This window comes from Haliotis rubra, unplaced genomic scaffold (assembly GCF_003918875.1).
Source record: "Haliotis rubra isolate DU_JTF1 unplaced genomic scaffold, ASM391887v1 Scf72, whole genome shotgun sequence".
NCBI classification, from domain to species: Eukaryota; Metazoa; Mollusca; class Gastropoda; order Lepetellida; family Haliotidae; genus Haliotis; species Haliotis rubra.
The window spans coordinates 2,309,443-2,327,156 of record NW_025767435.1 but is presented as its reverse complement, the minus strand read 5'-3'; the positions used below and the strand labels follow the sequence as shown (position 1 = coordinate 2,327,156).

The 17,714-nt window shown below is 39.1% G+C and overlaps 1 protein-coding gene across 1 annotated transcript in view; it reads right to left on the bottom strand.

Annotated features, from left to right (window-relative positions):
* LOC124259383 (T-box transcription factor TBX20-like) overlaps nt 1–17,714 on the bottom strand; it is a 58,832-nt gene that overhangs the window by 18,628 nt on the left and 22,490 nt on the right. The window contains exon 5 of the mRNA XM_046693509.1: nt 2,607–2,753. Within this exon, the coding sequence (XP_046549465.1) occupies nt 2,607–2,753 (147 nt within the window). The remainder of the gene's footprint in view (nt 1–2,606; nt 2,754–17,714) is intronic.

The window sequence follows — 17,714 nt, the reverse complement described above, 5'->3', positions numbered from 1 at the left end:
AAATATGAAAATCATTCTTAACGAATCATGTTTCAAGGACGTTTAAGATTCAATCATGATTGTAACTAATTTCTGTAGTGATATATACGAAATATTATCTTTCTCCCACTCAATATATTATATCATGTGTTTTTTATCGACATGGTAATATACGGGAGAGATATTTTTGTGCAAATTAAGTTTACAAAATAGCAACAACCTTCAACCTTGGTGAACATGCCATTTTCGTCTTAATTAGCTGTAAGATTTGAAGTTTACAAAAATATTTACACTCGATTGTCAATCTTAAAACATGTGAGCGTTAAGTTAACGATAAACAAGTTGTACCGTAATTAAGATAACGAGGTAGTTATTAGTAATCGAGTTAAACAAAATTTGATAATATCCTCGATTTTCGACGGAAAATCTGTAATGATTAAAAATATTTCAATGTAACCCCTGAAGAATTCTCATCAAGATTGGGCTGAGTGGGTGGTTGGTGGCACTTCAGGGTGACTTAACGCAGTTATCTGTCAGACGTATGTACAGATATCTACAGGCTTATCATGGTGTAGGTTGCAAGTCGCTCACTGGCATACACTGTTCCATTCATGGCGTGTATTCGCAGAACATGTTCATTCACTCTAATCTGTTCATTGTGACCGGCGATTATATGTTCAAATATGAATTTTGAAACATTGAAGTATTTCAACAGCTGACATTGTTTAAGTTACATTTTTTATTGAGGGAAGAGTATTTAAATACTGACGATTTTCCTTTCAAAATACTACTACTTAATAATCAGCAGAGGTTTGGTATTATTGCTCATTTATCGGGATTATATATGGTATTGATATGTTTTGGAAACCTGTCATAACATGTGAAAACGAACCAATATTTCATTTTTTTATCGCATTATATTTTTTCACATAAATAATATTTACTTATCATAATTATGAACAAAATAACTTAACAGTATTGTATCTTCATACTAAATTTAAGGTTGCCGAGTTGACAACTCAAGGACATATGTTAACACATGTTTTCGAACACCAGCTGTTTTAATTGTATGGGAGTAATGAGAATGGGATTTTCAGTTGTTGTGATATTACATTTATTAAGATTAAGTAACTATGTCAGACTATCACAGTTTGAATTTTACTATATTTGCTTCCGAAATTATGTTTGGTCGAGTAGACAATTGGGCGGTATTGATGAATGTATACTTTCTGTGCTAAGTGTGAAATACATCTTTGTATTAGTACTTCCAATCTATCTCTCATACACTACTCTAAACAATTCAAACGGTTGCTGTAAAAACAGATAAATGTCTCAAGTTGTTATATTTTAGCACACTGTCAGGCCATGTGGAAATTAACGAAAAACACACTTCTATTACTGTAGCCGTTAGTGGATCATTCTGACGGAATGCATTTTCTTAATACGTGAAATAAAGTTTAAATTGCTACATTGATATGACTGAAAATCTCTTTCTGATACATGAACTTTCCTTCTAATATGTATATCAATTAAACTCTAACATGAAAATGCATGCACGTGTGGCGTTTATAATTAGAACAATAATATGAAACGGTATGTGACATAGAAACAGCATCATCTAATATAGACATGTCACTGTCAATAATTCTTCCGGATGATTTTACTAGTAAATTAATAAGTGTTCTATTCAAACCGAGGAGGAATATCCGTATCTGTGTAACAACTTCACGAAGTTATATTAAACATGGATCTAAATGTTCGTTTGTCAAACACAAATGGGTTGTTTCGTTGACTTATTATATAACACAACAATAATTATTCGATACTGATCAATCTTCGGCGCTGACGTTTAATATAACATATCACACCGTTAAGCATGACCATGGTGTCTAATGATTATTATGTATTCCACAGTAAATAAGTCGAATTACGAAGGTTTAGATTTTAACACCACAGTGCCTTGGACACGCCTAGACAGCGCCTGGAAACAACTCTTATCAGAGAGACAAGGTTCAGGGTGTGTATACTCCTACAGAAAAAACGTCCAACGCTCAGGCTGGAGCCCATGGACGCTGAGATATTGCAGAGACAATTTGAGAATTCTTGGAGCCTGAGAAAAATTGGAGGTATTCTAACTGACTACGTAAACCCCACAAATGTTAGGCATGGGGTATTTTTAACAAGGATCACGAAAGCCCACCAACGTCGCCCATTGACAGACTGTATACAGTTGTAAGGGGGCTCCGAGTATTGTGTCGAGAGTCGTATACCACTTATCCGACATAATATATCAGACCTTAAGATGCTAAATGTACAATTTTCATTTCTTTGGGTCTTTTTGAGGGTGATGTATAGTCTCTTGACATTTGTTCACGATTGTAAAAAATATGGAGTGTGTATTTTGAAATATTTGTGTTTTCTTATTACTAACAGATGAACAGTTAGACAACACAAGGAGATAGACTTAATGTCTAACTGTTTTGTAGTTTCTGGTGATATTGTGTGCGGGGCCATTTTCTCCTACCATCTCGAATACACGGACGGGTCGTAATTATCATACGGTATACATATTTTTAGAGCTGATATGTGTTATTTAAAAGAAATAATAAGTATAAAGATATTCTTACCAACTGTTATTTCAATGTCGTCGTCTTCTTCTTCTTCTGGCTCTTGGACGGGCTTTTGAGTTTTTGTCGTTAATGACCCCCAAGAATAGCAGCGATACTGAAGTTGGTGGTCTTTGGTGACGGAACAGAGGATTCTCGAGTCACCGTGACGATGTCGTCACTGTCAGAGTCCCCCACAACAGTAGGTGATCTGTCTACAACATCATCAGCTTGTACGTCCATCCTATGACAGTAAGAGTTCCTGGGAGGGTGAAGTAGATTCTTAACTTCTGTACTGTGATCCGTCTAACTCCGCTCTCTGTGATTACTGATTCATGCGCCTATTTCACAAATTTTCATCCTCTGTTGTTGACTTCTCAAGTGAAATGGTCCTGCCTCGTGGAAATTACCTCAAGAAAATAGAATTGAGACTAATCATCAGCACACAATCGCCTATCGCACGCAACCTTTCTCAGTGGGTCTATTGGCAAGAGCTTCACCTCCGTTGCATGTTACGAACGCTACGATTGGCTAATGTAAAGTCGCCATTCAGATATTGTAGGCGGGTCTATGTGTTCTGCTCGCGGATTAGGTATCACTTAATTGGTCGACGCGATACCGTCTCTTTCAACACATAACAGCTTCCGCTAGTCTTGTTACACTCGGGGGGCTAGAGAGGCATTTAATCATCTGCCCCCTGACCCGGGGTCCCTAACTCACGCTGATGGCGAGGCCAGGAGACACTGTGGACTGCATCGACACAAAGCGGGGTCATATTACGTTGACTAAAACCACAAGCTTCACTTTGTTGGAGATTGTGTATTGTTGAAGGCAATACAATATTTCTTAATCTCACCATATTTTTTAGGCTGAGGAGTGTCGGGGATGCAAACGTTTTTAATCCAGCCTCTGTAAGTAACGAGAACTCCCGTCCTACGATAAGTCGCAGAGCCATTTTAACACTACCCTGTTTTCTCTAACAGCGAAATTGTTTATATAACTGGAAACAGGGCAATTTATTCTTCTGCAAACTGTCACTAAACGAAAAGACAAAACAATGATGTTTGCTCTCGCGTGTTACAAAGAATTGAAAAAGCTAAGCTCCATTTTTCAAATTGATTAAATTCTCCTCACAAACCACATTTCTTCATTGTAATTTCGAAAATAGCGAGGAAGCTATCAATCATTTATTGTCTTTTAAAAAATCTATGAAAATATTGTGCACTCTTAAACTATAATTAAAATAACCTTAAAACTATGAGAATACCAACAATATCAAATTCGTCTGATTTGACCTGTGTATTTATATTTTAAATTGTTAACAGTGAATGCGTTTAAACAACTTAATATTGGATCGGATGAACAGTAATCATATTTCAAATGTTAAGTTATGCATGAAAATGATTTATCCAAGTACGTTATGCGTTTCCTGGTTCGCAAGAATCGTTGGGGCGCCGGTGCTTAAAGTGCTCGCACGTCAAGGACCAGGTTTGATCCCCTTAATCGGTGCTAATACTGTATGTGAAGCAAATCCTTGGTTTTCGCCTGCACCGAGAGATGTAAAAATGACAATATACTCAATTACTGATGTAGAACAGTTCTCAATGATGCATGTGTACGGGTTAAAACATTTTTATGTGAAACTTTGTAATATAGAATGTAAGGTCTATTTTCACCTCTGCATTTAAAATGCCCATCTTTGCAATTTTTTTATATTTTACACATATTTTTGAAAACATGCAACAACGCAAAAGAAGAATCAGATTATTTGCCGAAAACTATTCCAACTGGCGCAAAGGTGAATAAATATACAGTTGATAATCAGAACAGTTTTATCTCGCTGACGGTCGGAGATGGAATGTTTGTAAATTCACGTGTGTCGCGTGCACACCATAAGTAACTGTAATTTATTTTCTGTTGTTGTTTTAAACATTTAACATGTAATATTCGTAGTTATGTGCGAACCACAAACAATATATGTGTAAACCAAAATATGACTTTTAACCCTGTTCCGACAAGCTTGTGAAACATAATCAAACAGCAAATGTACACACATACAGATGAAATCGTGTTACTATGTTTCAAAACAAGAATTCACATAATTTGTATAAATTATGGTTCAAAATATGCTACCTATTAATGCTTCATCATCGACAAAGAACTAAAATACCGTAACTTGACTAAATATGTTAGTGCTAAAACCGTGATTAAACTGTAAAACTGTCCGCGTTACACCATAGTTGTGTTTTTAGCCTTGTTAATTAGTCCTGTTGTATAATATATCACCTGTTCTCTCCCTGTACCATTCTTACTTGAAATCGATACAAGAACCTGTATCGAAACGTCGAGCTCTAGAATAATAGAAGTTGTCATCCATATATACTTGACTGTACTATAGTTGTGCTTGTTCTGTGTCAGTTTCGATTAATGTTGTGGTGAGCACATGTGCTTATAAGCGTGGCATAATAGCAAGTATAAACCCATTTCCATCATCATAAGGAATCAGGTTTAAGCTGTTGTTTGTAAACATTATTATTTCAACTGCCATGTTTACATTTAAATTCAAATCGTCAACACATGAAATCACTTAGTCTCGAAAACTCTGAGAAAATAGGTTCCTAAACTAGAAAATAACCAAATGTTGATGAAAAAACCCTATTATGAATGGATCACCGGACATTAGAGTTGACACTGGGTGTTTATGTTATCGGTTGTTAAATCCTGTCTGTATTGAAGTGTTGAACATCTGTATCAACCACGGTTATATATATTAACGGTTAAATGGTGGGTACATTAATTATGTACTGATTTTTGTAAATCTACTCTGAGAATATATACAGCTCATGCTTATACCTAACACTACCATGTGAGTCAAAACAGAAATAGTTCATGTCCAAAATGATGATAAAACTGCCTGGGTGGTAATGTACCATAACTGAAACTGTAAGTGTTTATATTGTAAATAGTGATGACATACTAAGTGCCAGTTATGATCACAATTAATTATCATGCCTACATTGTAAACAGTTATGGAATCTCTTTGCTGTCAATTATGATCAAAATTGTCGTATCAACGTTGGCCGTGTTGAAATCTGTTTTGTGTGAATCTCATTCAAGTCCTGCTTATATTGGAAACCGTTACGAAATCTATTATTTTTAGCCTACATCCAAACCTGTATTGCTCACATTGTAAACCATCATTGTTAACCACGATGAAACTATTGGCAACATTTCATGATCAAATTGTTTGTATGTGTTGGTTGTCGATAAATGAAAAGCATGTGGAAGTGATGATAACAAATGCTAAATGTGTAATCCTGATACCATATGTTAAACCAAACCTCACGTACCTGTCAATATAACCCCACCCAAGAAAGAAAATTATCTCACACACGGAAACACACAGACACAATCTGAAACACACACACACACACACATCCAGATGGCGAGATGTTCGGTTATAACAGGGATTTTCAAATACTTCTAGGTAGAGGAGAGTCGATTTAATTATATTCTTGGTTTTAAGATTATCTCCCATATCTTCCGAGTTCGCGATGTAAAGGCTATCCATGGTGAGTATATTCTGTACATGTGCATGTGTTTCACAAACAGTTGAGTCTCCTGATTAGGTTATTTTAAACTATTTCTTTAAACAGCAGAAAAATCAAATCAATATATGATTGCAGTATACAACACCCAATGTTCGAGTGAGTTTGGATCACGGTAGTGTTTCTGTTACATCAAGGGGTGCCAGTGTGTTGCAAGGATAGCCCTAAACAACACGATGCTTCTACCAAACCAAGCATCATTCAGGACCACTCCGGGATTCATATTGCTTTCATAGGTTTCTGTCACACCAAAGGGACGAAACTGGGCCACCACGAAGATAGGACAAAGCAGGAAGGTTGATAACACCGAGTTTTCAGATCCCCTTAAATGTGCTGTTAAAGTATGCAGTAATCAAATTAAGGTAGACATGTGCATGCTGTGAGGTGATATTTATCGTCAACATTGAGGTGTAAATTAGAAGCGTGCCTTCATTGAAAACACTCGCATCAGTCAGTCTGTGCCGGGTCAGGTCGGTGCAGGCCCTTCAGTGTGGAAACACAGGTGGAGCTGGGGGAAGCAGCAGCGTCTCAGAGTGGGTCATACACGGTGTATGAGAGTGGGTCATGGTGTATGAGAGCGGGCCATGGTGTATCAAAGTAGATAATGCATGGTGTATCAGTCAGCCATGGTGAATCAGAATGGGTCATGCATGATGTATCAGAGTCGGTCATGATGTATCAGTATGGGTCATGCATGGTGTATCAGAGTGGGTCATGGTGTATCAGAATGGGTCATGGTGCATCAGAAAGGATCATGGTGTATCAGAGTGGGTCACGGTGTATAAGAGTGGCCATGGTGTATCAGAGTTGGTCATGGTGCATCAAAGTTGGTCATGGTGTATAAGAGTGGCCATGGTGTATCAGAGTTGGAAATGGTGCATCAAAGTTGGTCATGGTGCATCAGAGTGGGTCATGGTGTATCAGAATGGGTCATGGTGCATCAGAAAGGATCATGGTGTATCAGAGTGGGTCACGGTGTATAAGAGTGGCCATGGTGTATCAGAGTTGGTCATGGTGCATCAAAGTTGGTCATGGTGTATCAGAGTGGGTCATGGTGTATCAGAATGGGTCATGCATGGTGTATCAGAGTCGGTCATGATGTATCAGAATGGGTCATGCATGGTGTATCAGAGTGGGCCATGGTGCATCAGAGTTGGTCATGGTGTATCAGAGTGGGTCATGGTGTATCAGAGTTGGTCATGGTGCATCAAAGTTGGTCATGGTGTATCAGAGTGGGTCATGGTGTATCAGAATGGGTCATGCATGATGTATCAGAGTCGGTCATGATGTATCAGAATGGGTCATGCATGGTGTATCAGAGTGGGCCATGGTGCATCAGAGTTGGTCATGGTGTATCAGAGTGGGTCATGGTGTATCAGAGTTGGTCATGGTGTATCAGAGTGGATAATGCATGGTATATCAGAGTGGGCGATGGTGTATCAGAATGGGTCATGCATGGGGCATCCGAGTGGGCCATGGTGTATCAGAGTTGGTCATGGTGTATCAGAGTGGGTCATGGCGTATAAGAGTGGCCATGGTGTATAAGACTGGCCATGGTGTATAAGAGTGGGTCATATTGTGTATCAGAGCGGGTCATTGTGTATAAGAGTGGGTCATGGTGTATCAGAGAGGTCATGGTGTATCAGATTGGGTCATGGTGTATCAGAGTTGGTCATATTGTGTATCAGAGTGGGTCATGCATGGTCTTTCAGAGTGGGTCATGGCGTATAAGAGCGGCCATGGTGTATCATAGATGGTCATGGTGTATCAGAGTGGGTCATGGTGTATAAGAGTGGCCATGGTGTATAAGAGTGGCCATGGTGTATAAGAGTGGGTCATATTGTGTATCAGAGCGGGTCATTGTGTATAAGAGTGGGTCATGGTGTATAAGAGTGGGTCATGGTGTATCAGAGTTGGGTCATGGTGTATCAGATTGGGTCATGGTGTATCAGAGTTGGTCATATTGTGTATCAGAGTGGGTCATGCATGGTCTTTCAGAGTGGGTCATGGCGTATAAGAGTGGCCATGGTGTATCATAGATGGTCATGGTGTATCAGAGTGGGTCATGGTGTTTCAGAGTGGCCATTGTGTATAATAGTGGCCATGGTGTATAAGAGTGGGTCATATTGTGTATCAGAGTGGGTCATTGTATCAGAGTGGGTCATGGTGTATCAGAGTGGGTCATGGTGTATAAGAGTTGGTCATATTGTGTATCAGAGTGGCCATGGTGTATCAGATTGGGTCATGGTGTATCAGAGTTGGTCATATTGTGTATCAGAGTGGGTCATGCATGGTCTATCAGAGTGGGTCATGGTGTATCAGAGTGGGTCATGTGTATCAGAGTGAGTCATGCTGTATCAGAGTGGGTTGTATCAGAGTCGGTCATGGTGTATCGGAGTGGATCATGGTGTATCAGAGTGGGTCATGGTGTATCAGAGTGGGTCATGGTGTATAAGAGTTGGTCATGGTGTATCAGAGTGGCCATGGTGTATCAGATTGGGTCATGGTGTATCAGAGTTGGTCATATTGTGTATCAGAGTGGGTCATGCATGGTCTATCAGAGTGGGTCATGGTGTATCAGAGTGGGTCATGTGTATCAGAGTGAGTCATGCTGTATCAGAGTGGGTTGTATCAGAGTCGGTCATGGTGTATCGGAGTGGGTCATGGTGTATCAGAGTGGGTCATGGTGTATCAGAGTGGGTCATGGTGTAGAGAGTGGGTCATGGTGTAAGTGGATCATGGTGTATCAGAATTATAATGGTGTATCAGAGTGGGTCATGGTGTATCAGAAGTGGGTCATGGTTTATCAGAGTGGGTCATGGTGTATCAGAGTGGGTCATGGCATAGTGTATCAGTGGAGTGGGTCATGGTGTATCAGAGTGGGTCATGGTGTATCAGAGTGGGTCATGGTGGTATATCAGAGTGTCATCATGGGTATCAGTTATCATGGTTTATCAGTATCGGTCATATGGTGTATCAGAGTGGGTCATGCATGTTTATCAGTATCAATGCATGGTATAACAGAGTAGTGTCATCATGGTGTATCAGTAGTGGCCATGGTATAACAGAGTGGGTCATACATGTCTATCAGGATCAGCCATGGTGTAACAGAGTGTGTCATGCATGGTTTATCAGTATCAGCCATGGTGTAACAGAGTGGGTCATACATAGTTATCAGAGTGGTCATAACAGGATGTATCTGTATCAGAGTGGGCCATGGTGTATCAGAGTGGGTCATACATGGTGTATCAGAGTGGGCCATGCATGGTGTATCATGGTCATGGTGTATCAAGTGGGTCATGGTGTAGGAGAGGGGTCATGGTGTATCAGACTAGATCATGGTGTATCATAGTGGATTATGGTGTATCAGAGCGGGTCACGGTGTAACAGAGTGGGTCATGGTGTATCAGAGTGGGTCATGCTTTATCAGAGCGGATCATGGTGTATCATAGTGGATCATGGTGTATCAGAATGGGTAATGGTGTATGAGAGGGGCCACGGTGTATCAGAGTGGGTCATGGTGTATGAGAGGGGTCATGGTGTATCAGAGTGGGTCATGGTGTATCATAGTGGATCATTGTGTATCGGAATGGGTAATGGTGTATCAGAGTGGGTCATGGTGTATCAGAGTGGGTAATGGTGTATGAGAGGGGTCATGGTGTATCAGAGTGGGTCATGGTGTATCATAGTGGATCATGGTGCATCAGAGTGGGTCATGGTGTATTATAGTGGATCATGGTGTATAAGAGTGGCCATGGTGTATAAGAGTGGCCATGGTGTATAAGAGTGGGTCATATTGTGTATCAGAGTGGGTCATGGTGTATCGGAATGGGTAATGGTGTATCAGAGCGAGTCACGGTGTAACAGAGTGGGTCATGATTATCAGAGTGGCAATGGTGTATCAGAGTGGGTCATGACGTATCAGAGTTGGTCATGGTGTATCAGAGTGGATAATGCATGGTGTATAAGAGCGGCCATGGTGTATCAGAGTGGGTCATGCATGGTTTATCAGTATCGGCCATGGTGTAACAGAGTGTGCCATACATAGTTTATCAGTATCAGCCATGGTATAACAGAGTGTGTCATACATAGTTTATCAGTATCAGCCATGGTATAACAGAGTGTATCATACATAGTCTATCAGTATCAGCCATGGTATAACAGAGTGTGTCATACATAGTTTATCAGTATCAGCCATGGTATAACAGAGTGTGTCATACATAGTTTCTATCGTTACATAACATGGCTTTATTCTTAGCCAGACATATAATACCTCTTTAGGATGGATGTTAATATAATTTATGTAGACCCATATGGTGTTGGGCGGTTGGCGTAGCCTAGTGGTTAAAGCGTTCACTCGTCACATCGAAGACCCGGGTTTGCTTTCCCACATGGGTACAATGTGTGAAGCCCATTTCTGATGTCACCCACCGTGATATTGCTGGAATATTGCTAATATATTGCTTGCGACGTAAAACTAAACTCATCCACTCATCCATTTGTTGTGCTTGTAAGAATACGTAATTCAATCGATTCTATTTAAACTCTTCCATTTTGTGGCTATATGTTGTACGTTTGTCCTGAAGATACGTCTTAATAATGCTCACATGTAGAAATAAGGGAAGTTCTGCATCTGGCACACTTTATTCCAATAATCTAATAAGTCATGGTGAAATATTAGTGTGATGGTCTTCTAAAATAATTCAAGGTCGGTACTATAAATGGCAGGAAATAAACTATCAATGACGTTGGTAATTACTCGGGAGATATGGACGCTTATTATCGTCACGGGGGTTGGAGGTGGGGGTGGGCTGTGTTGTCAAATGACTCCTCTCCACAGAATTGGTCCCTCGGCGGTCAATACTTAGTAGCCAGACCACTCGCCGTCCCAGCATGGTTTGGTCAGTTACATACGTCCCGAGTGTATCACCATTCGTGATCTTTGGTGGTGCTGACTGCCAACTGATCATCAATGTTGACGGCAAAAGTCCACCAGAACCAACTCCGAACATGTTTTATGGGTGGAGCATCTTGATCATGATTTCTGATCTGAGGGACTGCCGACACTCATTCTTTTGCATCCTTGTTGGAGGTTTATATTTCTTTGAGAAATACTAACATATCTTTAAATTATTCTGAGTATCTCTCTACTTACAGTGTTGAGACACAATTGGTGTTAGTTACATTACTTTTGTCTACTAAACCATTTGTTTTTCAAATGGTTTTGGGGAGGATGAGTAGCCTAGTGGATAAAGCATCCGCTCCTCAACCCTAAAACCCGGGTTCGATCCCCCACATGGGCACAATGTGAAGCCCATTTCTGGTGTCCCCCACCGTGATGTTGCTGAAATATTGCTGAAAGCGGCGTAAAACTGAACTCACTCACTCACTCAAATCATACCAGATACTGAAACTACTGGGTGATGGTTTAGATGATGGTAACATTCAGAAGAACCAATGCATTATGATCAAATCCCCAGACAGCATTAGCTTATCCACTTGATACTGTAATTTATATAACAAATAACGGAGGCAATCCGCCTCTCAGTGCTAATACACAATTAAGTGACATCAAGTAAAAGAGTAATTCCGACAGCAAATTGATTTGACTATCAAAGACTTCAGCTTCTACATTTTTGTCACACAAACACATCCATCTCGTTCAACCCTTGTCATCAATCTTTAATCTTTACTCAGAGGAGTCTAATCATGTCCTTTGTCACTATTGCATTCCATTAAAGGGTTTGTGATGTGACCCTCCTGTGCCTTTCGTAGTTGAGTTTGACCGAACTCAGGGCGATAAGGTGATGTTTCCTTACTTCCAATATCCCAAGGGAAACGACCTCTTCTGAGAGTCGCTTTTATCTGGTGCGGACGGCTCTGTTTCCTCAATTTAGCACAATTAGAAATGAATTATCATCTTCAAGTGATGCATTTCATGACACCTTCAGTAACTTCCGTTCTACCGATAGCAGGAAGATGCCAGCGAGAGGACGCAACGGGATCTCGCAAAGTCTCGCGGGACCGGAAGTTCTCCCGTTCGCAATATATCACTTGTTATCATGGCGTTTTGAGCGGACAAGGCTGCAGAAGGAAAACACTCTGTTTTTCCTCTCCCATGGGCGAGTGTATCTGTTAGGAAAATGTGTAACAAATTTGTACGTTTCGTCAAATATTCAAAGTTGATTCCCAGGGGATATTTGCGCGCTTATCTTGCAAATAGCCGTAGATACATGTCTCCCTGCTGCAATTTGGCGGCTCTTGCTTCCGTCACTATCAGGATTCATATTACTCAAAACATAGCACCTCCGTTCGTTAACACATAAATATGCTTAAGGGGTTTTTGATAGTGATCGTTTCAGCCTCTACAATGTGTTTTCATTAGTCTGAATCGGCGAAACCAAATACTCCGTTTTTTATGAAAGCCATGCATTTGCTACAGAACAGATTGTCGGTGATTGTGTTGTTTGTCATAAAAAAGGTTCCAATGTATCCAAATAAATTTGTGTTTAACTATGTTATAACATTTAACCAGTGAAATAATACTTCAACATTTCTCCTGAGAGGAATAATTGGTGAATAAAAGTAGCCTTTGAAAGTCTCAGGTTTGATTACGACAAGCTGTATAATTATCCAGTAGATCCAGGTCAAGCCTTTTCTGGTTGTTCTTCACACAGCAGTCATTTAGCTGGAAGTACTCGGTTCGATTTCTACTAAGAGTATTGGAAATCTACAGCGATATTACCTCAAATTTTAAAGTTCAAGAGGTTCGTGTCATATTTCGAAACTCAAAATAAAATAGATACTTGAGTGTCAGTCTGACGTCACTGATATGTAGCAATTCCTGTCTAACAAGTGTTTCAATAGTACGTACGCATGGTGTGATCGATGGAAGTGCACTTGGGTTGAAACTGAAGCCGGAGAATCGCCAAATGAAGTTGTATTGTCTTGACATTTACACCGATCTGGCTAAAAAACATGCTATAAACGCATACATCAAAAGATATATCCATATACTGGGTAATTATCATGTCCTACTTGTCCATGAGAAAACAGTATGTGTAAAAATGAGGTTTCAAAGACGTCGTGATCAAACATTGACAAATGTCTGTCTTTTTAGGGGCGGGGGCACCATGATCTGGTGACTGTCATCTCTGTAGGTCGAGAGGGAGTAACGACTGACAAGTGTCAGCCTGACACATTATAAGAATGTATGTATACAACAAACAACGGCGTTTGCAAAGTGTGTTTTCACTTGAAGTTGAATCTAACATATGAGTCTAATCACATTCATTGAACCTCTCTCTGATCTTTGAATGAGGAAGCTTTCCGGTTGAATATACTGGATCTCTCGCCTTATAAATAGAACACAATATCTACGGAATTTTAAAAAATGTAAGCGTGAATCGTTTCTTCTGACGTTTTTTCTGACATTTCACCTCAGAAAAACACCCATGCAAAAGAGGTTCTGTCAAGAGATTTTTCGCGACAGCAAATATATAAATATATATGTACACACAATAACACGGGGCCGCAGATCAGGTATGATTGATTTAAGAATAACTATGATAAACATGAATCTTTTGTGAAGTCATTTATTCTCAAACCAATCAATGGTGCTTCATCATGCATGTGTTACAGAACGTGTATATTAAATGCATATTACATTAAACGCAGGCATATATACTGGCATGTACAACAATTTGTTGCTGAAAAAGTAAAAATAATCAAAATAGATTTAGAAAGTCTCTTGATATGTTTTGGTCTTGGATTATGATTAAACAGGCTTGAACAATGACAATCTGTTTACTGTAAATTCATACTGTATTTATTAAAACATATAAACAGGGCCGTGTCAACGCATGGGCATGCTGGGCAGTTGCCCAAGGGTCTCACGAACATAGGGGCTCATTACTATTGTGTGTACGTAGTTATTTCATGATTCATAGCAAAATCATGCTCTGTCGTCACAGTATATATGGCTTACCAATAGGGGAGGGTATTGCAGAGAACTTTCATGTTGCCATATATTGCGATGCGAAAGCATGTATTGCGATATGTATTGCAATATATTGCATGAAGTATTTTTAAACAAATACTACTTATAATCGAGTTACTTCTTGATTTATAGAGCAAAAACACAACAAAATCACTAGGCTTGATTAAGCTTTAATAACAACTTTTAATCATGATAAAATACAAATGTGAATAATATTTGGCACAAATGAAACAAGGACATATCCGAAGATTTCCGAGTGTTACGAAGTTTTCCGAATGCAAGTCAAAATACCGGTTTTCGATCAGCGTATCGCAATACGTATCGTTTTCATGTCTGAACCGGTAAATACCGGTAAACCGGCTATATTGCGCAGCCCTACTTACCAATGTAGTATCACCTACATGTTGATATTTTGTGGTGCTCAAGGCTCATACTATAGTGTTCAGACGTTGCTTAACCTTTGTTGTGAGGCACATTCTTTAGTGTTTGAACACTGATTTTGTTGGAAGTGCTGATTAATATATGCTTAAAAAGACTTGTACAAGTTCTTGAAGTACTTATAGTGAAACATCATTAATGTGTCTTGAAGTATCTATAGTGAAACATCATTAATGTGTCTTGAAGTACCTATAGTGAAACATCATTAATGTGTCTTGAAGTATCTATAATGAAACATCATTAATGTGTCTTGAAGTACCTATAGTTAAACATCATTAATGTGTCTTGAAGTACCTAATATAGTGAAACATCATTAATGTGTCTTGAAGTACCTATAGTGAAACATCATTAATGTGTCTTGAAGTACCTATAGTGAAACATCATTAATGTGTCTTGAAGTACATATAGTGAAACATCATTAATGTGTCTTGAAGTGAAACATCATTAATGTGTGATAGTGAAACATCATTAATGTGTCTTGAAGTATCTATAGTGAAACATCATTAATGTGTCTTGAAGTACCTATAGTGAAACATCATTAATGTGTCTTGAAGTATCTATAATGAAACATCATTAATGTGTCTTGAAGTACCTATAGTTAAACATCATTAATGTGTCTTGAAGTACCTAATAGTGAAACATCATTAATGTGTCTTGAAGTACATATAGTGAAACATCATTAATGTGTCTTGAAGTACATATAGTGAAACGTCATTAATGTGTCTTGAAGTACCTATAGCTTAGTCCTAATATGTTTGAGGAACGTGACAGAGAGTTGAAAATCATCATAGTTACACTGCGTTAATGTGAGAGCAAAGTAAATCTATTTCAACAGCGTTTGTATATTGAAGCAAACATACTTTAACAACGTCTAACCTCAATGTAAAGCATAGTTGAAACCTGCTACTCTCTGTTTAATGCGAATACTGCTGCACCAACCTGGTTGATGCTGAATCCGAATATAGTTGTATCTTTTTAATGCATGGTTTTCAAACTGGAAAGGAGCCATACTGAGATGGGATATCTTCTTCATACTGGACGTTTTCTTTACAGATAGTATGGGCGGAAAGGAAAGGTTTATACATGTAGTTCAGGGACGGTAGGGCGTACTTTCTAATGAATAAATGGAAATTTTAATGCACCCCAATCTTTCTCATGTCTTTTGGATATTTCTATTGTATGTTGAATGAAAACACAGCTGAACTTTCCAATAAATGGTGTATGGACATACAGTTTAAAGGTGTTTTGAAAGTAAGTAATAAAATCTCGTTAATTTCTAACGAAGCTTACAATGGTTGAACCTCGAAACTGTGTGTTTCCTGCGCATATTGTCGAGCGTGAAATACGTGAACCTCGTCTGATTTAGCCGATCATAATAAACAGCTGTTCACACTCACTTTAACAAGTAACAGTAAAAAATGACGTTTTGGGATCAGAAATGTGTGGTTCATATGACCAATACAAAAACTGTATCCGGTATTTTGTATTTTGCTACTCAGTTTGCACATTCGCCATGAATCATAATTGAAAAGAAATCATTCACATCGTATATAATCGGTATTGCATTTTCAGCGTCAGTGACTGGTCTCGGATCTAAACCCCCGATGTATTTAATTAAAGTGGTGGAGTAACCTGACAGAAAATCTAACTAAACAGAAGAAACGTTCAAGTTATTGATGATTATTATAGAAGGGATATATGTGAAATATTTGTCATCTTCATTCTATCTGTCGTTTATGTTGCCTGTGAACCTATATGTTCATTCCTCGACACGTTGATCTTAAAAAGAATGATTTATATACAACAGTGTATTGACCTGATTAAACTCAATATTCACAGGGAAACAATAGTCTCACAAAAAGCACAACTTCCCACCAAGTCTTATGTCAAAGGCGTTCGATTACAGAAATACAAGACAAGAATTCCAGTTGATTTGACGGTTGTGACTACCGCATCTGTGAGAGGCGAAATACTTAGTCATTACATACAGCCAGACAAGAGTATACATACGATGGAAACTGACCCAAAAGCTTTTATTAAAGCCCAAGCGTGTTTAAATCACCCCTTTCGTCCGATAATACCAGTAGACGGTTTGGTGAGAAATTGGCTCCGGGTTTGTAATCGCAAATTTGCAGTTGGTCCTGAACGGTTGGCGTCAGCGGTGGCATAAATTGTTCATCAGCGCACGAGTCAATTCGGATCCACATTCTCTACCCTGCCTTCCTGGCGCTCCCAATCTGGCTTGTGTCGCTAAAAGAAAGAGCTTGTCAAAGATATTTCACAAATTAGCGCATATCTTAACAACCTGCCACCGTCACCGATGACGACGTTTAAAACACGGCGATAATGACGACGGAGCACTCGCGGAGTGTCTTCCGGCCCCCGCCCATGGCGACACCTCACCGCCGTGTGTTCCTCCGCCAGGAGATAATAGGCCAAAACATCACTTGCATTTAGATTCAGGTTGTTATTAGGAAGCATTAGAGTAGAAGGTAACTCCGTTTTGCATGGAATTGTAGGTTTGGCGCGTCTTGTGATCTGTCGGAAAGTCTGTCAATGGTTCTGTACAGTTATTTTCTTCGAGACTAATAAAAACTAACCTCTCATTATACCGGCCGCTCAAAGCACTTAGGTTTCTGTAGAGAGATAGGTGCTGCAGGCTTGGAATCCTACTGGTTTTATGTAAACACTTGGTAGTTAGTTTTTCTTTTCACAAAAACCGGTTTCTTTGCATTATTTTCGATCGATTTTATGAGAATATATTTAAAGGTAACCTACCCTTGTGTTGATTGTGTGGATTTGTAAAGAATAGATTGTCCAATTCATAATTCTGTTTTTTATGTTGGAACTTTAATTAAAATGTAACCTTTCTTTTTCAGATTAGTATATTAAAAATTAGATTACCTGCCCAAGCAAAGGGGCGATAATTGTACCTGTTGTGTGCAACCCTATTTTCACATGTCTGAATCTCTGATTAGAGTAATTACTAATCTGACTTGACCAATCTACTTTTAGCCCCCATTATTTGCGAAACCATTTACTACTGAGCCGAAATAATATACCAAAAGTACATTTCATATATTT